The sequence below is a fragment of the Myxine glutinosa genome, chromosome 7, assembly GCF_964187855.1.
Source record: "Myxine glutinosa chromosome 7, kmMyxGlut1.1, whole genome shotgun sequence".
Taxonomy (NCBI): Eukaryota; Metazoa; Chordata; class Myxini; order Myxiniformes; family Myxinidae; genus Myxine; species Myxine glutinosa.
The window spans coordinates 16,561,935-16,584,142 of NC_136267.1; the positions used below are offsets into that span (position 1 = coordinate 16,561,935).

Here is a 22,208-nt window from a genome sequence, read left to right on the forward strand (position 1 = left end):
ACACACTAACAGGCTACACGCCCAGCCATTTCCACAACACTAATGCACCCATTCACAATACCATTCTGTCACCCGCACCACAGATGCCAATATCCAACCACAATTTACCTGTACCCTCTACCTAACACTTACACTACCCGCCCCGGGTACTCGTGAAAAGGGTCCACTCTTCCCCCATCCACACCTTCGCACCATGCACACCACTCCGTACCACTTACTCCAACTCTCTCCACACACCTGTACTTGCACACCTGTGCTCTCACACCTGGTGCCACCTGCACCCTTCTCTCCCCAAGCGCATTCGCGCTGATCCACAACACTCATTACTCACACACTGTTCCACACACCTGTCCAGTTGCACACCTGTGCAATCACACCTGTTCGATCACACCTGTTCAATCCTCACCTGTTCAATCCTCACACACACGGCATCATCTCAGCTAACTACTCCCCTCTGAAACTTGCGCTTCCCAGTCGTCCCTTTAACCTATTGCGCTCCCACGTCATTATCATCCATACTAATCTACCTGCGTCCCCACTACAGGTATCAGTCACTAACTAACCTTAACGTCACCTAATGTCAATCTCTTCTAGATCCCTACAATATAACCTAACCCACCCGGGCTAGTTTTCACTGCCATACACCCCATAATCTAGTGCTCCTTTGCCCCCACTATGGGAAGGATGGTGGATTTGCCATCCCACCACATCGGGGGTCTCTCACTACCAATTTTGCACATCAAATTTCAACAAATCAAAAATTTGCCAATCACTACCCATCATCTGCCAATCACTACTGCCAATCCCTTGCCAATCATCAAATTTTGTTTTTTTTTCTAATTTTGGGTCCAAAACACTAACCTCATCACCCAGTCTACTCACTAATGCCTCTCGGTGCGCCAATTCCTGTCCAAAGCCCGGCTTCGTAAAGCCGAGCAATGAATGCTGGTTGTTTTGTGCCGGCGGCTGGATGCGTCCGGCATTCGGGGCAGGGACGGGGGCTTACCCGGGCAGAGATCCCACGCACCACCTCGGCGTGGAGCCATCCCATGGCTCGATCTCGACCTGCCGGAATGCCTCAACAAAAAGTGGTCGCCATGACGACCCTTTCTATCGGGCTGCCCGCTCCGCCTAGTGGAGCACGGACGCGGCCGTTCAAAGCGAGGCCCGGCACGCACCGAGGGCCCGCTTCGGCTAAAAGTCGACCTAACCTCTAACCCGTCTAACGTCGATGCTTCACCTGGACGCTTACACCCCGCAGCCCGTTCCTTGCTCACACATCCAGCCGTTCCCATGCTACCTTTCCTTACACACCCAGGTACACCCATTCTACTCACAGCCCTGGTCACACACCTGACCACCGAACACTTTGGCACACATTCGTTGGTAGCACACCTCACCAACACACCTCTTCGCACCCCCTCCTCGGTCACCTCCTCTGTGACAATCACAGGTGTGCCCTCACTCGCACATCCTACCACGTGCCTCACTACCAATTCCAGCGTGCATTCCCACTCACGCTCTACCATTCCAGGTGTGCATCCTTCCATCCCAGGTGTACATCCTCGCTCACCTGTCACAACCAACTCACTCTCCTTGTCACTCTCACTACTCTCACCTCCATTCTTGACAACGCACTCACCCTTACTCCCGACAGCGCACTCTTTCCTCATGCACCTGTTCGTCACACACCTTTCTCGCGCACACTCTCCCGTTACACCCTCTGTAACACTCACCACAGGTGTGCATTCTTCCTTGCCTTTGACAGCGCACTCTTTCCCCATGCACCTGTCCGTCACACACCTTTCTCGCGCACACTCTTGCGCACACTCTCCCGTCACACCCTCTGTAACACTCACCACACCGCGCTTCCATGTGCCCCCTCGCACACGCGCTACGACCGACTCACTCTCGCCAGCACCCTCACTCCTTGGCACACACTTTTTCCTCACACACCCCAGAGTCGGACTTTCTCGCACACCTCCTCTTTCGCACACCAGACCTGTCGCACACTTCACCAACGGCCTCTCACGAACACCCGGGTCTATCTCGACCCCCAAGCTTATTAAATCCCCTGGCGCATCATACGCACGACCATATTGGTCACCACTTACACCGGGTCCTCTTTCTCTTCGCTTCTCCTCCATCACCTGCGAATCCCTCATCCGGTTAATGAGCACATCATCACGATCCAAACACAGACTTTGGACCAATTCTTTTATCTCTTCTTTTATCTCTTTCTTATCCTCTCTCCGTCGCTTCTTAATTTCGCTCACGCCTTCTTCCACTTCTTCTAATTTCTGCTTCACCTCTTTTATTCCCCGGTACGTCTCCTCAAGCTCATCCTCTAAGGCTACCTTGACCGTTTCCAGGTGCGTCCTCACCTGCCGGTCCTTCGTCTCCATTACCTCTATCACCTCGTCCAACCTCGTTGTCAGTCCCTCACGTACCATCTGACATTCCCTCTTCGTCGCTACCAAGTCATCTTTTAGTTCTTTCTGTGTCGCTTTTAAACCTCCTAATACCGCAGTGTTCCTTTGAACCTGCTCCGTTACTTCTTTTTGTCCCTCCGTCAGCTGTTCCACCTCCTGCGTCAGGACCTCTATGCCCCCTTGTAACTTTACAGTCCCCTTTCTCACCTCCTTCTCCATGTGCTCCTTACAGTGCCTCACCTCCTCGCGCACTCCTCCGACCTCCTCACTCACTCCTCTTCTGATCTCCTCTCCCATCACTTGCATCTCCTGCCCAGATGCCACCCTCATCTGCTCCATTTCCTCCCTGTGAGCATCCAGTTTGGCTTCTACCCCCATTCTGACCCCCTCTATCTGCTGCCCCATTTGGTTAACTTCCCTTTCCGCTTGGTCCCTCATGTCCCTCAATTTGCCTTCCATGGTGTTTTCTAACCCCTCTAACCCTTTTTGCATCCCTTCCATTTGATTCTCTTGAGCGGCCATTCTGTTTTCTACCCCCATTAACCCCTCCTGTATTTCCCCTAATCTATTGTCTAATTTCCCAAATTTCTCGTCTAATCCCTTAAAATTATTGTCTAATCCCTCACCAGTACCCCTCGCTTCGTCCCTCATTACCCCCATTTGGTTCTCCAATCGCTCACCCATTTGTTCCATAAGGGCCCTCATTTGCAACATAAAAAGGTTCGGATCCACCAGGGGCGCTGCCACGGTCGCGGGCGTGGACGCCGTGGCCACCTCGTGCGTGACAACGCTATTTTGCGACCCTGCCGCCCTCACTGCTTCGCTCTCCTCGCGTCCCTCAATTTGGTCCTGGACCGACCCTGCCTCACTCTCCACTACCGGACCCCAGCTGTCTTGGTCTGCCATAGCGCGACTTTCAAAATTCGGGTTTTTATTTTCGTATAACAAAATCAAATTTCGCCGTTATAATTTCGCGCGGGAAACGCGCTCCGAATTGATTCTACTACAAATTTGGGCCTAATAAATTTAGTCCCGGGTTCGAATTCCACTCCTCGACACCAATTGTTACTGACGCGGCTTAGATGTTATTTACCGAGCGGTTTGGTATGACCACGTCTGCACAAGTTACCCGATTATACCCGAACGTTGACTAATCGCGCTACGCTAGATCAATGAAGGAAAAGACACACGGCTGGGATTAAAATGACACGACACCAGGGATACGGTTCTCAAGACCTCCGGAGGAGATTATATTCGTTCGGAAGGTTAGATTACAACTACAAGAGGGACAGCAAAGGAAGATAGGCACTTAGACACAATCTTATATTAACCCGACAGACCACAGATAAACAGGACAAAACTGACTCACACGGGGATTGATGGCAAGGAAAGCGGGTATTCGATGGCCAGCACAAGGTGCACCTTGTGCTCAGGGACAGGATAGCGCGGCCCAAAAGATGCAGGAGGTCTCTCAGCGCTCGGAGGTGGCTCTCTTGTCTTCTCAAGCTCGGGGCGCATCTCACCTCACATCCGGTAAGTCGCTGCGTATATCCGGCGGGGAGTGACACGCCCTCGGCTCGTTAGCTCCGCCCCAGATGGAATCGGCTCGTTGCTTCTCATTGGGTGCATGCGGGGGGGGTTACCGGCTCCGCCCTTGACGAGGGGCTGACAGGGAGCCCCTTCGTGGTAACCCCGTGGAGCGCATGGTCATGGCGGCTAACCGAGCTGGTGGGAGGACGCACACTCCCCCCGCGCGCCGTGGTTGTAGTTGTTGTTGTAGCTGTAGTTGTTGTTGTTGTTGTTGTTTGGGGAAGAAGATGGAAGGAGGTATGGGAAGGTCCTAAACTCACTACTGGTGCCATATAATCACATTCTGGTGCAACGAAGAGTCAGAATTAATGGAAAGGAGTCCTTAACTGACATAGACTAAGAATAACTAGCAAGATGTCCGAAAGTTGTCTACGTGAGATGCGGTGGACCTGGGCACGACATTTAATGGGGGAAAAAGGGGAAGGTCGGTTCTACAGAGTGTTGTTTACAGACAATGGGACTAGGGAATGGGGGATTGGGGATAGTTGGGGAGTATTGGGGAAATAGGGGAATATTTACAAGCGGATATGGAGGCCAAATTCCATATTCGCAACAATATATATATATATATATATATATATATATATATATATATATATATATACACACACACACACACACACACACACACACACACACACACACACACACACACACACACACACACACACACACACACACACACACACACACACACATCAGTTACTATGCAATTTCATACCATCAGTGGTGAACCGCCATTAAGGTATCCCATCCAGCTTTGCTGTACCCTAATGGGAGCGATCAGAACCATCTGCCACATGGCACATTATCTCTGGTATTTTAGGTATCCCATCCAGCTATGCTGTACCTTAATGGGAGCGATAAGTACCGTCTGCCACACAGCACATTATCTCTGGTATATCGTACATGGCAGTGACGTCATTTCGTGCGCTCATTGAAAGCTGGAGAACTGAAATTATATATACTAGGGCATGCCCGTACTATATATATATCTAAAATTATATCCCCCCCCTCTATTTACATGAAATGGTTTGGTTCATTCGCAAAGCCAAAGCGGACGGCTTGCGAGTACGTGACAATCCCCCCCCTCTATTTACATGAAATGGTTTGGTCCAAAGCGAACGGCTTGCGAGTACGGTGACAATCCCCCCCCCTCTATTTACATGAAATGGTTTGGTCCAAAGCGAACGGCTTGCGAGTACGGTGACAATCCCCCCCCTCTATTTACATGAAATGGTTTGGTCCAAAGCGAACGGCTTGCGGAGTTTGGTAAAGAAATCGGCATAGCTCGGTAACTACTTGTCCGATTAATTTAAAACCTTGAAAAGGCACATCCTCGGGTCCCCAGCAATATACCTGGCAAGTTTCAAGTATATCGGACCGGTAGTTGTCGAGAAACAGCGGTCGCATACACACACACAGACACACACACAGACACACACACAGAGATTACTGGAATTATAGATAGATATAAATATATATATATATATATATATATATATATATATATATATATATATATATATATATATATATATATATATTGTTGCGGTTTTGAGAACCCCTCACTTTTGTAAATAAATAATAACTCCTGTAAATATCCCATCATTTAAAAGGTCAAAGGTTGCACCCATAGTTAGTCCATAAGCAACACGTAGGATACCATAGGAACTTTCAGTTATTTCCTTAGTATGTGTCTAGTTAAGGCTGTGTTCCCAATAGTTGCATCTGCGTTGCATTAATTAAATAAGATAGGCTCCAATCCGTGCATTTTGCCAGTCTCTCTCTCCAAATTCTATTACGCGCCTCTGCTCGCCCAGCAGCGTTCGCTGCCTTGCTCCAAACGCCATTACGCCCGCGTTCAAGCTTGGAGAAGAAGGGGGCTGAGCGCCAAGAACGAGGCATGGCCCTGTCAACGAGCCGTCAAGGGCGGAGCCGGTGAGCCCTCGCTATCCAACCAGGGCTGAGGTGAGCTCACTGGCGGGCGTGTCTCTATGAAGTACGCATTGATTTCAAAGCGCGTTATATAAGCGCAAGCGTGAGGACTGCTTTCAGAACTGCGCAGGGGACCGTTGCTATTGAAGGAACTGCGCGGAGACGTCTGATTGCAACGTTATCCAGGGGACAGCGCGGAGGCGCGCTTGTTTCAACGAACTGCGCAGGGAACCATCGTTTGATATGATCTGCCGTTTGATACGGACCTTGATTGATTGGGAGAGAGAGAGCGTTCGGCAGGCTATACGTACGCGGCATTCCAGCCCCTCGCATATGTAAGGTCCGGTCACGCGCCAACGACACGCGAAGCTGCCTGCCGTTCTTCGCCCACGGACCCGGAGCCTGGAGGGAGCCTACCTGTCTGGACCCATCTGCCTGGACCTTCCTCCCCTACCAGCTACCATCCCGTGTGAGTCTGTCTTTGTCCGGGGTTGTAAGTAAGACTGTATAGGTAAGCCTGCCCTGTGTCCTTTTGTTTCTTCTACTTCTTGTACATACTTTCATTTCCTCTTCTTTTGGTTTTGTACATAATTAATAAACCCACTCTTTGTTCTTCCCTTACTCTGGTTTCCTCTTATTCGATCGCCTCCGTCTTTTCTCAATTGAGTACCTGTGGCACGATTTCGGAACCGCTCAGGATCGGGTTAGTCTTTGTTAACGGCTCGGATCGCGGATTGCTAACCGCTCGGCAATATTCCATCTTATCCGTGGTTCGAGTGGGAGTTATTTCCCTGCTCGCGGTCGGGGTTGGTAATTAGCTATTTGGGACGCCAAATTGACCAATCACCCTACCCAAGACCGACCAGGAGGAGCGTCATAATTTCCAGGATTGGAGGACGGCCAGCTTAAAAGACAAGGGGATTAACCCCCCCTTGATAAGGGGAGAGCCGACCCCCGAATCCGCAACAATTGGTGTCTGGGAGTGGGATTGGACCCGAACCAAATTTTAATATATCTGAAAAATTTGGTCAAAATTTTGAGCGGCCGAAATTTTATTATAACATCTAAATTTTAAATCGTGCCATGGATAATCAAGGCGATCGGATGCCGGTGGCGGGAAATGAAGAGATAGAGGAAGGGTTAGAGTCAACCCAGGACCCCAGGGAGCAATTGGGAGAGATGGAGGAGGAAAGCAATGAGGATGCTGTAGCGGGGGTTGAAGGCGCGCAAAATGGCGGCGCCGCACACATGGCGGCGGAGGCCGAGCCCGCGGTGGCGGCTGGGGCCGCTGTGCAAATGGGGTTTGACCTCAGATTGTTCCTGACCCAACTGGGTGCCAAAATGGATAGAATGGGGGAGCAAATGGGAAACCAAATTGGGGGATTAGAGAACCAAATTGGGGGGTTGAGAAATGATATGGGAGACCAAATTGGGGGGTTGAGAAATGATATGGGAGACCAAATTGGGGGTTGAGAAATTATATGGGAGACCAAATAGGGGGGTTAGAAGGTAAATTCGGGGCCTGATTGGAGGACGTGAGTAGCCAAATGAACGAAGGGTTAACGGGGCTGGAAAACAGAATGGCCGCCCAGGAGAACCAAATGGAAGGGATGAAGAACGGGTTAACAGGGTTAGAAGATAAAATGGGGGGCAAATTGAGGGAAATGGGAGATCAATCCGCCCGGGAAATCAAACAAATGGGGGATCAGATAGAGGAGGTAAAGAACGGGCTGGAAAGCTATTTGGACGCCCAAAAGAACGAATTGGAGCAAATGAGGGCGGCATCTAAGAAAGAAATGGGAGAGATGGGGGAGGATATAAGTGCACTTTGTTCGCAAGAGAGGTGGCCTATTTAGGTCACGTTATCGGTCGCGAGGGGGTAAAAACCGACCCAGGCAAAATTACAGCAGTGGAGGAGTGGTCCACACCACGTACCATCAAGGAGGTGCGGGGATTTTTGGGACTCTGCTCCTACTACCGGCGCTTTGTGGCAAAATTTGCAGAGTTGGCCCGGCCCCTTCACCGGCTTACGGAGAAGGGGACGAGATTTAATTGGACAAGGGAGTGCCAGGAGGCCTTCCTCGCATTGAAGGGGTGTTTGACATCCGCACCCGTTCTAGCTTACCCCACTAGTGACGGGACATTTACCCTGGACACGGATGCAAGCCAGGAAGGATTGGGCGCAGTTTTGTCTCAGCCACAGGAGGGCGTGGAGAGAGTGATCGCGTATTATAGTTGGGCCATGAGTAGGCCCGAACGAAATTATTGCGTCATTCGCAAGGAACTATTGGCTATGCTGGCTGCCATGAGCCATTTCCACCCGTACTTGAACGGGCGGAAATTTTTGGTTCGAACTGACCATTCCTCCTTGCAATGGCTCCTTCGGTTCAAGGAACCGGAGGGCCAAATTGCAAGGTGGTTGGAAAAGTTGCAGCAGTACGATTTCAGTGTGACCCATAGGGCTGGGAAGGCCCATGGGAATGCCGATGCACTCTCTCGGCGTCCTTGTTTGGGGGAAAACTGCAAATTTTGTGCGAGACACGAGGAGAGGGAGCAATTGGGTGATTCCGCCCCTACTCTCGTAGTCCGTGCAACCCGGGTGAGAGGGCCAATTTTGCCACTAACCGCAGCTGAATAATTTGGAACATTGGCTTGGAGCACGGCCCAGCGGGAGGATCCCATCCTGGGACCGGTGTACGAATGGGTTCGATTGGGACAAAGACCTAATGGGGAAGAGGTCACCCCCCTCGGGGTGCCAACAAAGGCATATTGGGCTCAGTGGCAGACCCTGGAATTGAAAGACAACATCTTGTATCGCAAGTGGGTGGAGGTTCCCTCTGAGAGAACTTCCTGGCTGGTGATAGTCCCAGACAAATTTAAGAACACAATATTACAGCAGGTGCATGGTACCCGCTCCGGCGGCCATTTGGGCAGGACAAAGACAACATCTCGGGTCTGCCGGAGGTTCTATTGGGTAAATATGGGGCGCGACATACAGGACTGGTGTCGGAGATGTGACGCCTGTACTGCCAAAAAGGGACCAGCATGGAGGATGAGGGCCCCCCTTCGATTACACCAGGTGGGGGCCCCCCTTGAGCGGGTGGCCATGGATATTCTAGGACCACTACCCCGCACCCGCCAAGGTAATAAGTACATCCTTGTTGTAATGGACTATTTCACCAAGTGGCCGGAGGCCTATGCCCTCCCCAACCAAGAAGCCGGGGTGGTAGCACAGGCCTTCGTGGAAGGATTTGTATGTCGGCATGGGATTCCACAGGAGCTGCACACCGATCAGGGTCGAAATTTTGAAAGTCAATTGCTAAAAGATGTGTGCAGACTCCTGTCAATTAGAAAGACAAGGACAACGCCCTTGCGGCCACAATCTGACGGGATGGTGGAAAGGTTCAACCGAACATTGGTACAACAACTAGCATTGTTCACCACCACCCGTGAGGATGACTGGGACGAACATCTCCTGTATTTGTTAATGGCCTACCGAACCAGCCAGCATGGGGCCACCGCATGCAGTCCAGCGTTGCTTATGTATGGGCGGGAGTTGCGGGCTCCCGCCGACTTGCTATGCGGTCCCGTGCCAGAGACCACTGATATCCCGCCGACGGAGGGCTATGCACGTCACCTGGAAGAAGGCATGGAGAGGGTCCATGCCTTCGTCCGCCGCCAGCTCCAGCTGGTGGGGGCCAAGATGAAGCGCATGTACGACCACCGGAGCCAGGGGAGTCAGTACGCTCCGGGGATGAAGATTTGGTTCTTCAATCCCCGGAGGTGGAAGGGTAGGTGCCCCAAACTCACCTCTCCCTGGCAAGGCCCGGGGGTCGTCCTGTCGCAAGTCTGTGACGTGGTCGTTAAGATCAAGGTGGGGCCACGAGCCCTCCCTCGGATCGTCCATGCCGACCGGATAAGACCCTACACCGGCGAGCAGGCGCCCTTGTGGATCGCCTCGGCTTTAGACGCCGAGGTGGGACCCAGTACCTCACATGATGGGGGCTCATAGTGCGAGAGGACTGGGGGGTGATAGGGGGAGATGCCCGATGTCGAGGGATGGTAAATCTGCCATCCCTCACATTACCACTGTATTTGGGCAAAGGAGCTGTAGTTTTATGGGGTGGCGCTATAAACTAGCCCAGGAGGGTTAGGATAATAATGTTAGGGCCCTAGAGATGACCATAGGTGACCTTAGATTTAAGTAGTGACACTGTACAGGTAGTGGGGACGTAGGTAGAGTAGATGGATGATAATGACATGGGATGTGCAATAGTATAAGGGATGACAGGGAAGCACTAAGTTAGAGGGAAAACCAGGTAGATTAAATGATGCAGTGTGTTTGTAGTGAGGGTGATGAAATGAGGAATTGGTATGGAAGTTCCCGGTAGTGCTGGTGATGAAATAAGGCAATGGTTTGGAGAAGTGAAAGTGTATTGAGCAGAGTATCGAGGATGTGTGTGATTGTGCATTGAGTGATTGACTTGCAAGGTGTGCAAGTGAAATACAGGTGTATGGAGAATGGTTGGATGGAATAGATGGTATGGAATAAATGGTCTGGAATGAATGGTGTGGAGTGGGAGTGTGGAATACGTGGAGTGGAGTGTATGGTGCGAAGGAGTGGATGGGGGAAGGATGGACCCCTTCACGAACACCCTGGGAGGGTAATTTAAAAGTAGGTAGAGGGAGTAGGTAAATTGTGGTTGGATATTGGCATCTGTGGTGCGAAGGTAGCAGAGTACTGCTTGATCGGTGCATTAGTGGAGTGAAATGGCTGGGCGTGTGGCCTGTTAGTGAGAATGGTTGGTTGGGCACTCTGCCACTGTTAGTCTGTCGGCCAGGTGAGGCCGCAGGTAGGCTCTGGGAGCCAGGTTAGAGTCCAGAGGTAGAGGACGGACCAGCGAGGCCCGAGGATCCGGAGGACGGACCCGGGTAGCCCAGTGCCATAGAGGGCATCGAGGGTGTAAGTGCCAGGGAGGGCCTTCCCCAGGTAGGTTAGGGTGAGGAGCAGGTAAGCTCGGGTGGCAACGTACAGTGGTGGAGGTGTGCAGGTGAGCGGACCTACTGGTGAGCCACACGACCCAGCCATGAAATTGTGCGAGGGCACAGGTTGAAAAACCGGGGGAGTGAGACCCCAAATTGGTGAGCGCCACAGTATGTTCAATGGGAATTGGTTTTTAGAACCGCATAGAGCAAAGATGGCCAATGGTTTTGCAGGGCAAGACCCTGGGTAGAGTAACTGAGTTAATGTCATTTAGAAGGATAGATAGAATGAAAGTCTCTTCGCACCATCCGCATCCACTCACCTAAGGTGATAAACTCCACACCATGTTTTGGCAAATATTTGGAAATGTGAGACGCATCATGACGTGGGGGGGACATTGTTTGGATTCCATCTCTTCCTCCTTAGGAGGGATTGATGACGGATTTGGCATAAGGGGATGGGAAAGACAAGACGTAGAGACGGATTTGTAAATTGTGTAAATATGGGTAAGGGCAAGGGCAGGGTAGGTGACATGGGGGGGTGACGAACGGATAGGGACGAGCTTTCTTAGCTCGCTCTCCCGCGCCCTTCGTGTCTGCATTATTTCGTATTGATGTGTACCCTTGCGGCCCTGCCCGCTGCTTTGCTTGTCCTCCTTCCCCCACTCATGGATTTGTTTTTTTTGGGCCCGGGGGGAGTGCGCAGGTGACTGCAGTTGTGTGCCCGCACCTCCGCTGCCTCCGGCCTGCACTGATGCACCATATAGACCACACATTCTGTGGCCGAGCACCACCTTATGGACCACACGTACTGTGGCCTGGCGTCTCTGCTGGGACCGGCCACTGTGGCCAGCGGTGTCTGATTGCGGACCACTGTGTTTTAAGTGGCCGCCATGCCACGCAGGTGGCCCACCTAAGTTGGCCCTGCTGGCCAGAAATAATAAAAAGCGGACACGGGGTGTGCCCTTTTATTCTTAAATAACATCAAGCAAGAAGATCCATCGACAACCAGAACCAGCGGCCCAGCAGAGCAGAGAAGAAGAAGACACCATTTTATTATTTTAAAATGTGTGTTTTGTGCATTTTTTTCATGATGGTGCTTTTTGGTGCTTTTGGTGCATTTTTATTATTGGTGCATATTGGTGCATATGGTATGGTGTATCAGTGCAGTGCAGTGTGGTATTTTTCCTCTTATCAAAAGATCTTTTTCTCTTCCCACAAAAGACAGGTCCTGGGTTGTAGTTGTAAATAATCAAAATAGTAGTGTTTTTGTAAATAATGCTCCCCACCGGCTAAATGTGTAATTTCAGAATAATTCCGCAATTCGGTTAGTCTGTGGGCATGAGTCTGTTAGGTAGAATGCAACGCAGCAGGCGGGACATATTTAGTGTTAAAACTGTCGCACTCAGGGTGAGGTTAAAAGTAGAGGGGAAACACACCTAAGTGTCACACGAAGTTTAAGTTGTTTCAGCCCGGGACGGGCCTGGAGGAAAGGAGGGTGCAGTGTTGCGGTTTTGAGAACCCCTCACGTTTGTAAATAAATAATAACTCTTGTAAATATCCCATCATTTAAAAGGTCAAAGGTTGCACCCATAGTTAGTCCATAAGCAACACGTAGGACACCATAGGAACTTTGTTATTTCCTTAGTATGTGTGTAGGTAGTTAAGGCTGTGTTCCTAATAGTTGCATCTGCGTTGCATTAATTAAATAAGATAGGCCCCATTCCGTCCATTTTGCCAGTCTCTCTCTCCAAATTCTATTACGCGCCTCTGCTCGCCCAGCAGCGTTCGCTGCCTCGCTCCAAACGCCATTACGCACGCGGTCAAGCTTGGAGAAGAAGGGGGCTGAGCGCCAAGAATGAGGCGTAGCCCTGTCAATGAGCCGTCAAGAGCGGAGCCGGTGAGCCCTCGCTATCCAACCAGGGCTGAGGTGAGCTCACTGGCGGGCACGTCTCTATGAAGCGCGCATTGATTTCAAAGCGCGTTATATAAGCGCAAGCGCGAGGACTGCTTTCAGAACTGCGCAGGGGACCGTTGCTATTGATTTCAGAATAGCTTGGAGAAAGGGAAGAATGGGGCAGACAAAAGGTTTGATGGAGATTGGGTGAGGCACACCTTCAACAGCACAATGCTATGAGGCACACCTTCAACAGCACATGCTATGATTGAAAGAGATCTCGCGAGATCTCGCGAGATCACGTCTTTTCGAAGCTGCTCCATGCGCTCACGCTTTCGAAGCTAAGTGATATTTCTCAATTGTGTTTTTGTCGAGACTGTACCTATCTTTCGGTGTATGTACCTATAGCGTATCTTTTGGAAAAATTTTCGGTGCTAATTTTTCGTTCATGTATACAAAATCGTCGGTTAATGGTATCGAGTATTCTGCGGCCGAGTACTCGTAGGCTTAGACTACCGTACCGTCTCAGACCTTGTGGTTTGTTTTTCTCTCAGCGATTCGTCAAATGCGCTGAATTTATTTTCGTTCTCTGTTTCGTCCCAGTCGTTCACCCCGTCCTCCTTGTTTAATATCTGTACTCACAAAAAAAAAAAAAAAAAAAACCCAAAAAAATATTTCCTTCCCAGGTCTTATTCGTTTATTTGTTGTTCTTATTTGTTCGTTCGTTCTTCATTCGCGATCACGCGGTTAGAAATGTATAATCTCTCCCCTGAACAACTATTTTCTCTCATATATTATAACACCCTTTTCTTCTTTTCCTACAAAAGGATGCTTTCGTCTTGCTCACCAAATCTATTCATTCCAAAAAATATATATAATACCATCTCTTACAGTTCCTCCTTTCTACATTCCATAAACTATCCAGAACTCCATCCCTCCTCCAGTGTCCTCAAACGTATTTTTGACTCGAAGGTCTCAAACTCATTTTGCAAAAAATGTTCGTTTCCCATGAATCGTACACTTTTCAAAATCCAATCTCACCCCTCCCCTCCAAATCCTCCCCATCACCCATCCCTTTCAAATCTCCCCCCTTGCCCCTTCCCTCCCCTCCCTCCTAAACTCCCCCCACACCCCTCCCCTCCGAGACTCTCCCTCGCTCCCCTCCTAGACTCCCCTCTCACCCCTCCTCCTCAAAGCATCCTCCCTGCTTCTTCCTCCTTCCAACTTTCACCTTCATCTCCCCAAACCTCCTGCCTTGCTCTTCCCCCTCCTCAAATAACACCTCACTGTGCCTCACCCAATCTCCATCAAACCTTTTGTCTGCCCCATTCTTCCCTTTCTCCAAGCTATTCTGAAATCTCTGACACACCTTCAACAGCTCTCCCTACCTCTTCCTCCTCTTCCACATCTTACCCTACCCCTCCCCCCCCCTGTTCTGGACCCGATGCTCCCCCTTCCTCTTCATTAACGGTATGGACCTCAAACATCCGGGGCCTTCGCTCAAACTTGACTGACCTCTCCATACAGGTTGCTTCTGACAAACCAGATGTGATCTGCTTAACAGAAACTTTCCTCCTTCATGATGTCTCTGATGCCTTGGTATCTCTCCCAGGTTACTCCCTCCTCCGGTATGATAGACCTGAGCCTCGTCCTGGAGGTGGGGTTGCTATCTTTATAAAAAACTCTCTTCCTCACTCGCCCTCCACTGCCCTCTCTCCACCTCACCCCCAGGAATACCTTTGGATATGGCTTCCCCTTCGCTCCCACCTTTTGTTCATATGTGTGTTGTACCGTCCACCAATCAGCGATGACTCCATCTACATCTCACTGTCTGATAATATGGACCAACTTCTATCTACCCATCCCAACTCTCTCTTCCTCATATGTGGTGATTTCAATTGTCACCATTCCAGTTGGCTGGGTGTGGGTACCTCTCTCACCAGCCATGGCTCTTCAGCAAAGGACTTCTGCGACTCACTGGGACTGACACAATCTGTCAATTTCCCGACCCGGATCTCAGTCAACGGAGCATCTTCTCTTCTGGATTTGGTTATGACAAACTTCCCTGAAAATGTCTGCTGCTCTTCTTCTGCTCCAATCGGCTCATCTGATCATGTGCTTGTCAAAGTGGACATCTCTCTGACCATTCTCAGAGAGCCTCCTCAGCGTCGACGAGTCTGGCATTTCACTCAGGCCAACTGGCACGGTCTTCAAGCAGCCATCAATCATCTGGACTGGTCTCCCATCTCTACCGCCTCTGACATCAACTCATCCTGGGAATTCTTTCAAAGTAAATTGCTCTCTCTCATGCACAGATTTATACCATCTCGTCTTCAGTTGTCATACCCTTCCTCCCGTCCATGGTACACGGAATCTTGTGGTGAGGCTGTTGCCCTGAAACAACTTGCTTTCGTCTCCTGGAAAGCAAATCCAACGGAAGGAAATCTCATTTCCTTTCACAAAGCCCGAAACAATTGTGTGTCCACCCTCAGGAGAGCCAGGAAACAATATCTCACCATTCTCAAGACCGAACTCTCTTATCTGTCTCCCTCTTCCAAATCCTGGTGGCGTCTGGTCAAATCTGTTTCTGGTGTTTGTTCCCCCTCCATCCCCTCCCTCACCTCAAACGGCTTAACGGCTGACTCCGCACGTGAAAAAGCTGAATGCCTCAACTCTGTGTTTGCCTCTAAATCTTGTGTCCCAAACCCATCCCTCTCTGTACCCACCGTACCCAGTTGTACCAAGCTGCTCCTGGACTCTGTGTCCTTTCCTCCTGACAAGGTGGAAAAGTTTCTGTCAACCCTCGACTCTGATTCTGCAACTGGTCCTGACGGCATCAGCCCACGGGTCCTAAAATCATGTTCTTCTGCTCTTTCACTCCCTCTTTCTGTTCTCTTCACCCTCTCTTTTGCTCAAGGTCATCTGCCATCTGCTTGGAAATCAGCCAACATCACCGCTTTGCACAAAAAAGGTGCAAAAACAGATCCCAGCAACTACAGACCAATCAGCCTTCTCCCAATTATCAGCAAAGTCATGGATTCCATCATTGCTTCAGATATTAAATCTTTCCTCTTCTCCAATGGCTTGATCTCTGATCATCAATTTGGTTTCAGACCTGGTCACTCTACTCTGGACATGCTGCTTCTGCTTTCTCAACAATGGATGGAGGTCCTCAACGCCAAACAGGAAATTAGAGCTGTCTCCCTTGACATTTCACGTGCCTTCGATACGGTCTGGCACCCTGCTCTGCTCTCCAAACTCTCCTCCTTTGGTATCCATGGAAATCTCCACGCATGGCTGGCGGACTTCCTCTCTGGTCGTAGTCAACGTGTGGCCCTGAATGGGTTTCTCTCATCTCCTCTTCCTGTTCAGGCTGGAGTTCCCCAAGGTAGTGTTCTGGGCCCTGTGCTTTTTCTGGTCTTCATCAATGATCTCTCTGACTCTCTTGAAAATCCTCTCTATCTCTTTGCTGACGACTCTACTCTCTGTCGCTCCATTCCTCATCCCTCAGATCGGCAGTCTGCAGCCTCCTCACTCTCTGCAGACCTGGACAAAATCACAGACTGGTCAAACAAGTGGAACATGTCTTTCAATCCTGACAAATCTCACACTCTTACAATGTCTCTCCGAAAGGACCGACTGGACAACCCTCCCATCTACTTTCTCAACAATCCTCTCCAAGAAGTTCTGTCGCTCAAGCTTTTGGGTCTCACTATCTGCCATGATCTTTCTTGGGAAAACCACATTTCCAAGCTGGCCTCCAAAGCCAGTCGCCGACTGGGCATCCTCCGTCGTGCGAAGTCCTTCCTTGGCACACCTGAGCTCCTCACCACATACAAGGCTTTCATCCGCAGCTCAATGGAATACTGTTCCCCCCTCTGGGCTGGTGCTCCTGCCTCACACCTGGCTCGGCTTCACGCTGTTGAATCCAAAGCTTTCAGAATCATTGGAATCTCCCGCGATGAAGCTATCTCTGAGGGCCTTTCACTCACTCACCGCAGGCAGGTAGGTGGTCTTTCTGTCTTCTACCGACTCCTCTCCGGCCTTGCTCCCCCAGCTCTCTCTGTGCTCTGTCCCCCCAATATTCCTTCAGGTCGCACAAGATCTGCCTGCAACCCTCTTATGGTTAAACTGCCAAAGTCTAGGCTCTCTGCTCACCTTCACTCTTTCATTCCCCTTTTCTCCCGCCTCTGGAACAAACTCCCCCACTCCCTTCAATCCCACTCCTCCCTCCAGGTCTTTAAAACAGCTGTTCACCACCATCTCTTATCTTCCCCCATCGAAAACCTTGATCTTTTCTACCCCCGGTAATTCACCCCAGAGTCCTTGCAGTGTTCATATGTTTTAATCCTCTCCCACCTCCCCCCAAGTCCTCCCGATGTCCCTGCTCTCAAATGTTGTGTTTGTGTCCTTCCCCTTCTTCCCCCTCTCTTTTGTGTCCTCCCCCCTCTCTCCCCATCTTGTCTGCCGCTCCCCTTGTTTTTTGTGTTTTGTGTGTCGGTTTGTCTTTTTGTGTGATTAATGTTTGCTCTTTCACGAGCCTCGATCTTGTATACAAAAAAAAAAAAAAAAAAAAAAAAAGAAGGAACTGCGCGGAGACGTCTGATTGTAACGTTATCCAGGGGACAATGTGGAGGTGCGCTTGTTTCAACGAACTGCGCAGGGAACCATCGTTTGATACGAACTGCCGTTTGATACGGACCTTGATTGATCGGGAGAGAGAGAGCGTTCGGCACGCTATACGTATGCGGCATTCCAGCCCCTCGCATATGTAAGGTCCGGTCACGCGCCAACGACACGCGAAGCTGCCTGCCGTTCTTCGCCCGCGGACCCGGAACCTGGACGGAGCCTACCTGCCTGGACCCATCTGCCTGGACCTTCCTCCCCTACCAGCTACCATCCCGCGTGAGTCTGTCTGTTTGTCCGGGGTTGTAAGTAAGACTGTATAGGTAAGCCTGCCATGTGTCCTTTTGTTTCTTCTTCTTCTTGTACATGCTTTCGTTTCCTCTTCTTTTGGTTTTGTACATAATTAATAAACCCACTCTTTGTTCTTCTCTTACTCTGGTTTCCTCTTATTCGATCGCCTCCGTCTTTTCTCAATTGAGTACCTGTGGCACTATTTTGGAACCGCTCAGGATCGGGTTAGTCTTTGTTAACGGCTCGGATCGCGGATTGCTAACCGCTCGGCAATATTCCATCTTATCCGTGGTTCGAGCAGGGGTTATTTCCCTGCTCGCGGTCGGGGTTGGTAATTAGGTATTTGGTACGCCAAATTGACCAATCACCCTACCCAAGACCGACCGGGAGGAGCGTCGTAATTTCCAGGATTGGGGGACAGCCAGCTTAAAAGACAAGGGGATTAACCCCCCCTTGATAAGGGGAGAGCCGACCCCCGAATCCGCAACAATATATATATTGTAGATATATACATCAATGCCGTATTTGATATTTTTTATAATTTGCATAGCATCTTCTGTATTCTTCTCCAAAGACTATGACATCTATATATATATATATATATATATATATATATATATATATATATATATATATATATATATATATATATATATATATATATATATATATATATATATATATATATAATATATACAGTCACGTGAAAAAGTAAGTACACCCCATGTAAAGTTTGTGCTTTTTCAACATATTTCAACATACAGCTATTTGATCTTCATTTCAACAATATTGATAGATAAAGGTGATATAATATAACAAATATCATGAAGCATTTACATTTTGTAGTCCATTGTATAATTTAAATAAACATAAATGCAAATTTCACATGTGGAAAAAGTAAGTACACCCATACATTTATCACTACTTCAAACACCTAAAATTAGAATCAGGTGCACCAGATCAGGTGCAAATGATTAGAACATCGTTAGAGAGGATCTTGGAGGAACCTGTCTTATTTAAACCTCAGACATTTAGATTGGTTTGCTCTTTGTTGTTGAAGTGTGCGGCGTCACCATGCCAAGATCAAAAGAGCTCTCTGAGTCCTTCAGAAAGAAGGTTATAGATGCCTACAAGTCTGGGAAGGGATTTAAAAAGATCTCCAAACAATTTGAAATCAATCATTCGACTGTCCAGAAGATCATCTGCAAGTGGAGAAGATTCCAAACAACTGCCAACTTGTTCAGGCCAGGCCGCCCCAGCAAGTTCAGCCTGAGAGCAGACCGCAAGATGCTGAAAGAAGTCACAAAGAACCCCAGAATGTCATCACGGGACCTACAGATAGCTCTTGCCACTGTTGATGTCAAAATGTACGAGTCTACCATTAGAAAGAGGCTGCACAAATTTGATCTACATGGGAGGTGTGCCAGGAGGAAACCTTTCCTGTCAAGAAAGAACATCATGGCAATACTAAAGTTTGCCAATGAACACCTCGGCAAAGACCAGCACTTCTGGAACAATGTGCCCTGGACAGATGAGTCAAAGGTAGAGCTATTTGGCCACGGTACCAGAAGACATGTTTGGTGAAAACTGAAGACAGCATTTGACCACAAGAACCTGATACCAACTGTAATGCATGGTGGTGGAAATATTATGGTTTGGGGAAGCTTTGCTGCATCAGGGCCTGGGCAGCTCACCATCATAGAATCCACTATGAATTCTTCATTGTACCAGAGGGTGCTTGAGGATAATGTTAGGCCATCTGTCGGAGAGTTGAAGCTCAACCGAAGGTGGACCTTGCAACATGACAATGACCCTAAACATACCAGTAAATCCACCAAGGAATTGCTGAAAAGAAAGAAATGGAGGGTTCTGGAATGGCCAAGTCAAAGTCCGAATCTAAATCCCATCGAGATGTTGTGGGGGGATTTGAAACGAGCTGTGCATGCAAGAAACCCCTCAAACATCGCACAGCTGAAAGAATTCTGCATGGAGGAGTGGGCAAAAATTTCTCCCAGTCGATGTCAGAGACTGGTAGACAGTTATAAGAAACGCCTACTTGAGGTTGTTTCTGCCCAAGGGGGCAATACCACCTATTAGAGCCAAGGGTGTACTTACTTTTTCCACATGCGAAATTTGCATTTATGTGTATTTAAATTATACAATGGACTACAAAATGTAAATGTTTCATGATATTTGTTATATTATATCACCTTTATCTATCAATATTGTTGAAATGAAGATCAAATAGCTGTATGTTGAAATATGTTGAAAAAGTCAAAACTTGACATGGGGTGTACTTACTTTTTCACGTGACTCTATATGTCTGTGCAAGTGTGACACTTTATCTCTGGGATTAAGTGGTATCCACGAGCTTACGAGTCAGCGACTTTAACCACTCGGTCGGACATTGCTATTGTATTCTTATAAAGAGCAGGACTTTGAACGCCTCATTAATATGCACTAACAGACACTTTGCAGATTATGTAATAGATTGATAAACTAAGAAATACGTAACCTGTAGAAAAGTCTGCAGAAGAGTCAGAATTACTCAGGACGGTTCGACGTGGCACTGCGAGATGTTTAGCATGCAATCTTGTTTATCACAAGATCATAAACTAACTGTGCAATCATCTGTCAATCTCCTTCTTTTACTCATCCCTAAACCTTATCTATACCGTATAATAACTTATCTTGTACCTGCTCCTTTTAACCTCTAACCAATTGAGGTTAAACTCAATGCCTAACCTCAATGCCTAAGAGTGAAGACATTGTTTGTTTGTTTGTTTGTTTGTTTGTTTTACAGCGGCGTTATAGTAATCACCTGCTCCAAGTCTCTCTTCCTCTTCCTACCATCCATGAGGATGAGCTCATTGCTCGTATAAAGTATGGGAAACTTACGTTTTATACACACCCGCCTGTATTTGCAGCGATTCTGGATATTCCCGTCTATAAGAGCCGGGTTCAGTCGCTGCACGTTCTCTTCACCCTCTACTCCGAGTTCAAGAACTCTCCGGTGAGACGATTATGTGGCGGTGTACAGAGAAGTAGGGTGATATCACACCTGGTTTAAAAAGTAAATGAGAGTTGATGGTAGCGTGCGCTGATTCAGTTGAAGGTTGCACGTGATATTGGCAAGCATATGTGGATTATACATAATATGTACTTGAAGGTCAAGATAAGTTAGGGTGACCAAAATGTTTTCTCTGGCAACACATTCCCCATTATAACACTATGTATATGGGACAATCGTATCCGAAGAATGTAGATTCCCATAACATCGGTGTTTTTAGGAACGCATCCACGAATTGTATTTATAAATTGTATTTATAAAGATCCACGAATTGTAAATTGGCGACTAGCTGTATTTATTTGTACTAAGGAATTAGCAGCAGCCATTTCGTTTTTTACTTATTGTTTTGCAAACTACAACCTGGTTTTGAATGTCACACGTGGTTTTTTGCCTTCCAGTATATGGAGAAGTACTATGTTTTCCGTTACCGTTGTCCACGCAGAAGTGATTGTGCGGCGTTTTTGTATTCATCTCGGCCATTGACCTTCTTGCTCGATCTCTCGCTCATCCTCAAGTTCTTACTAGGATTGTTTCAATATTTCTTCACCTCTTCTCAAACCTAGACTATGAGATGCTGGGCCAGGGTTTTCACGATGCGATTTGCCTGGGAAAAGAAATTTGAGTGCCTAAGGCTTCTGAAGGAGCCTGCGCATCAGTATTGGTCAACCCAAGCTAATTGGAGGGTCACCGGTTCGACGTGCAAGCATCTCCATAGGGCTGTAAAAGGCCCCCCTTGTGCAATTACCAGCCAAAATGATACATGTTAACTTAAAGAGACAAATGACATATGCAGTAAACATTAAGGAATGTAATCAAGGGTTGAACATATCAATACAAAAGATCATCATCACTGATGATTCAGGATTTGCAGGGATTCGTGCTCACAATCTGCTGCCTGTAAACTGTAAGGTGTAAAACCAGAGAGGGTGAGGTGGTTGGGCGCAGGATCTTGTGATCTTAAACCAGCCACCTTAACTGTTAGGCCAACACCGGGCTTGAACCCACAAGAAGGTGGGATTAATTGAGGCCGTTAAAGTGGTAGTAGCAGCAGACCGAGCTAGTACTATGATGCATTTAATCATTATCATAACCTCTCATTTGGCAAAACGATTGTTTTAATCACGAGTGGTTCATTACACAGTGACGCAAGGTCATGTACTGCCATTGGTGAAATGCATGATGAAGCACTGGAATCGCTACACGCCTCTCACTGTGTGACCGCCGTTCCCTGAATCAACAGTACTTCAGTACGTTGGTGGAGAGGAAGAGCCCGTTGGATCTAGCGGTCTCCAGTTCGTGGCCTAATCGGATCGAGGCTCCTGCGGTGGACTCTGTCGAGCTTCAGGGATGACGCATCGGCGTCAGGTGAGATGCACCAGAG

The 22,208-nt window shown here is 48.6% G+C and overlaps 1 protein-coding gene across 1 annotated transcript in view; it reads left to right on the plus strand.

Moving 5' to 3' along the window:
- Positions 1-22,208, plus strand: part of IFT46 (intraflagellar transport 46) — a 69,936-nt gene that overhangs the window by 34,965 nt on the left and 12,763 nt on the right. The window contains exons 12-13 of the mRNA XM_068121861.2: positions 20,685-20,770; positions 22,068-22,192. Of these exons, the coding sequence (XP_067977962.2) occupies positions 20,685-20,770; positions 22,068-22,178 (197 nt within the window). The 3' untranslated portion in view covers positions 22,179-22,192. The remainder of the gene's footprint in view (positions 1-20,684; positions 20,771-22,067; positions 22,193-22,208) is intronic.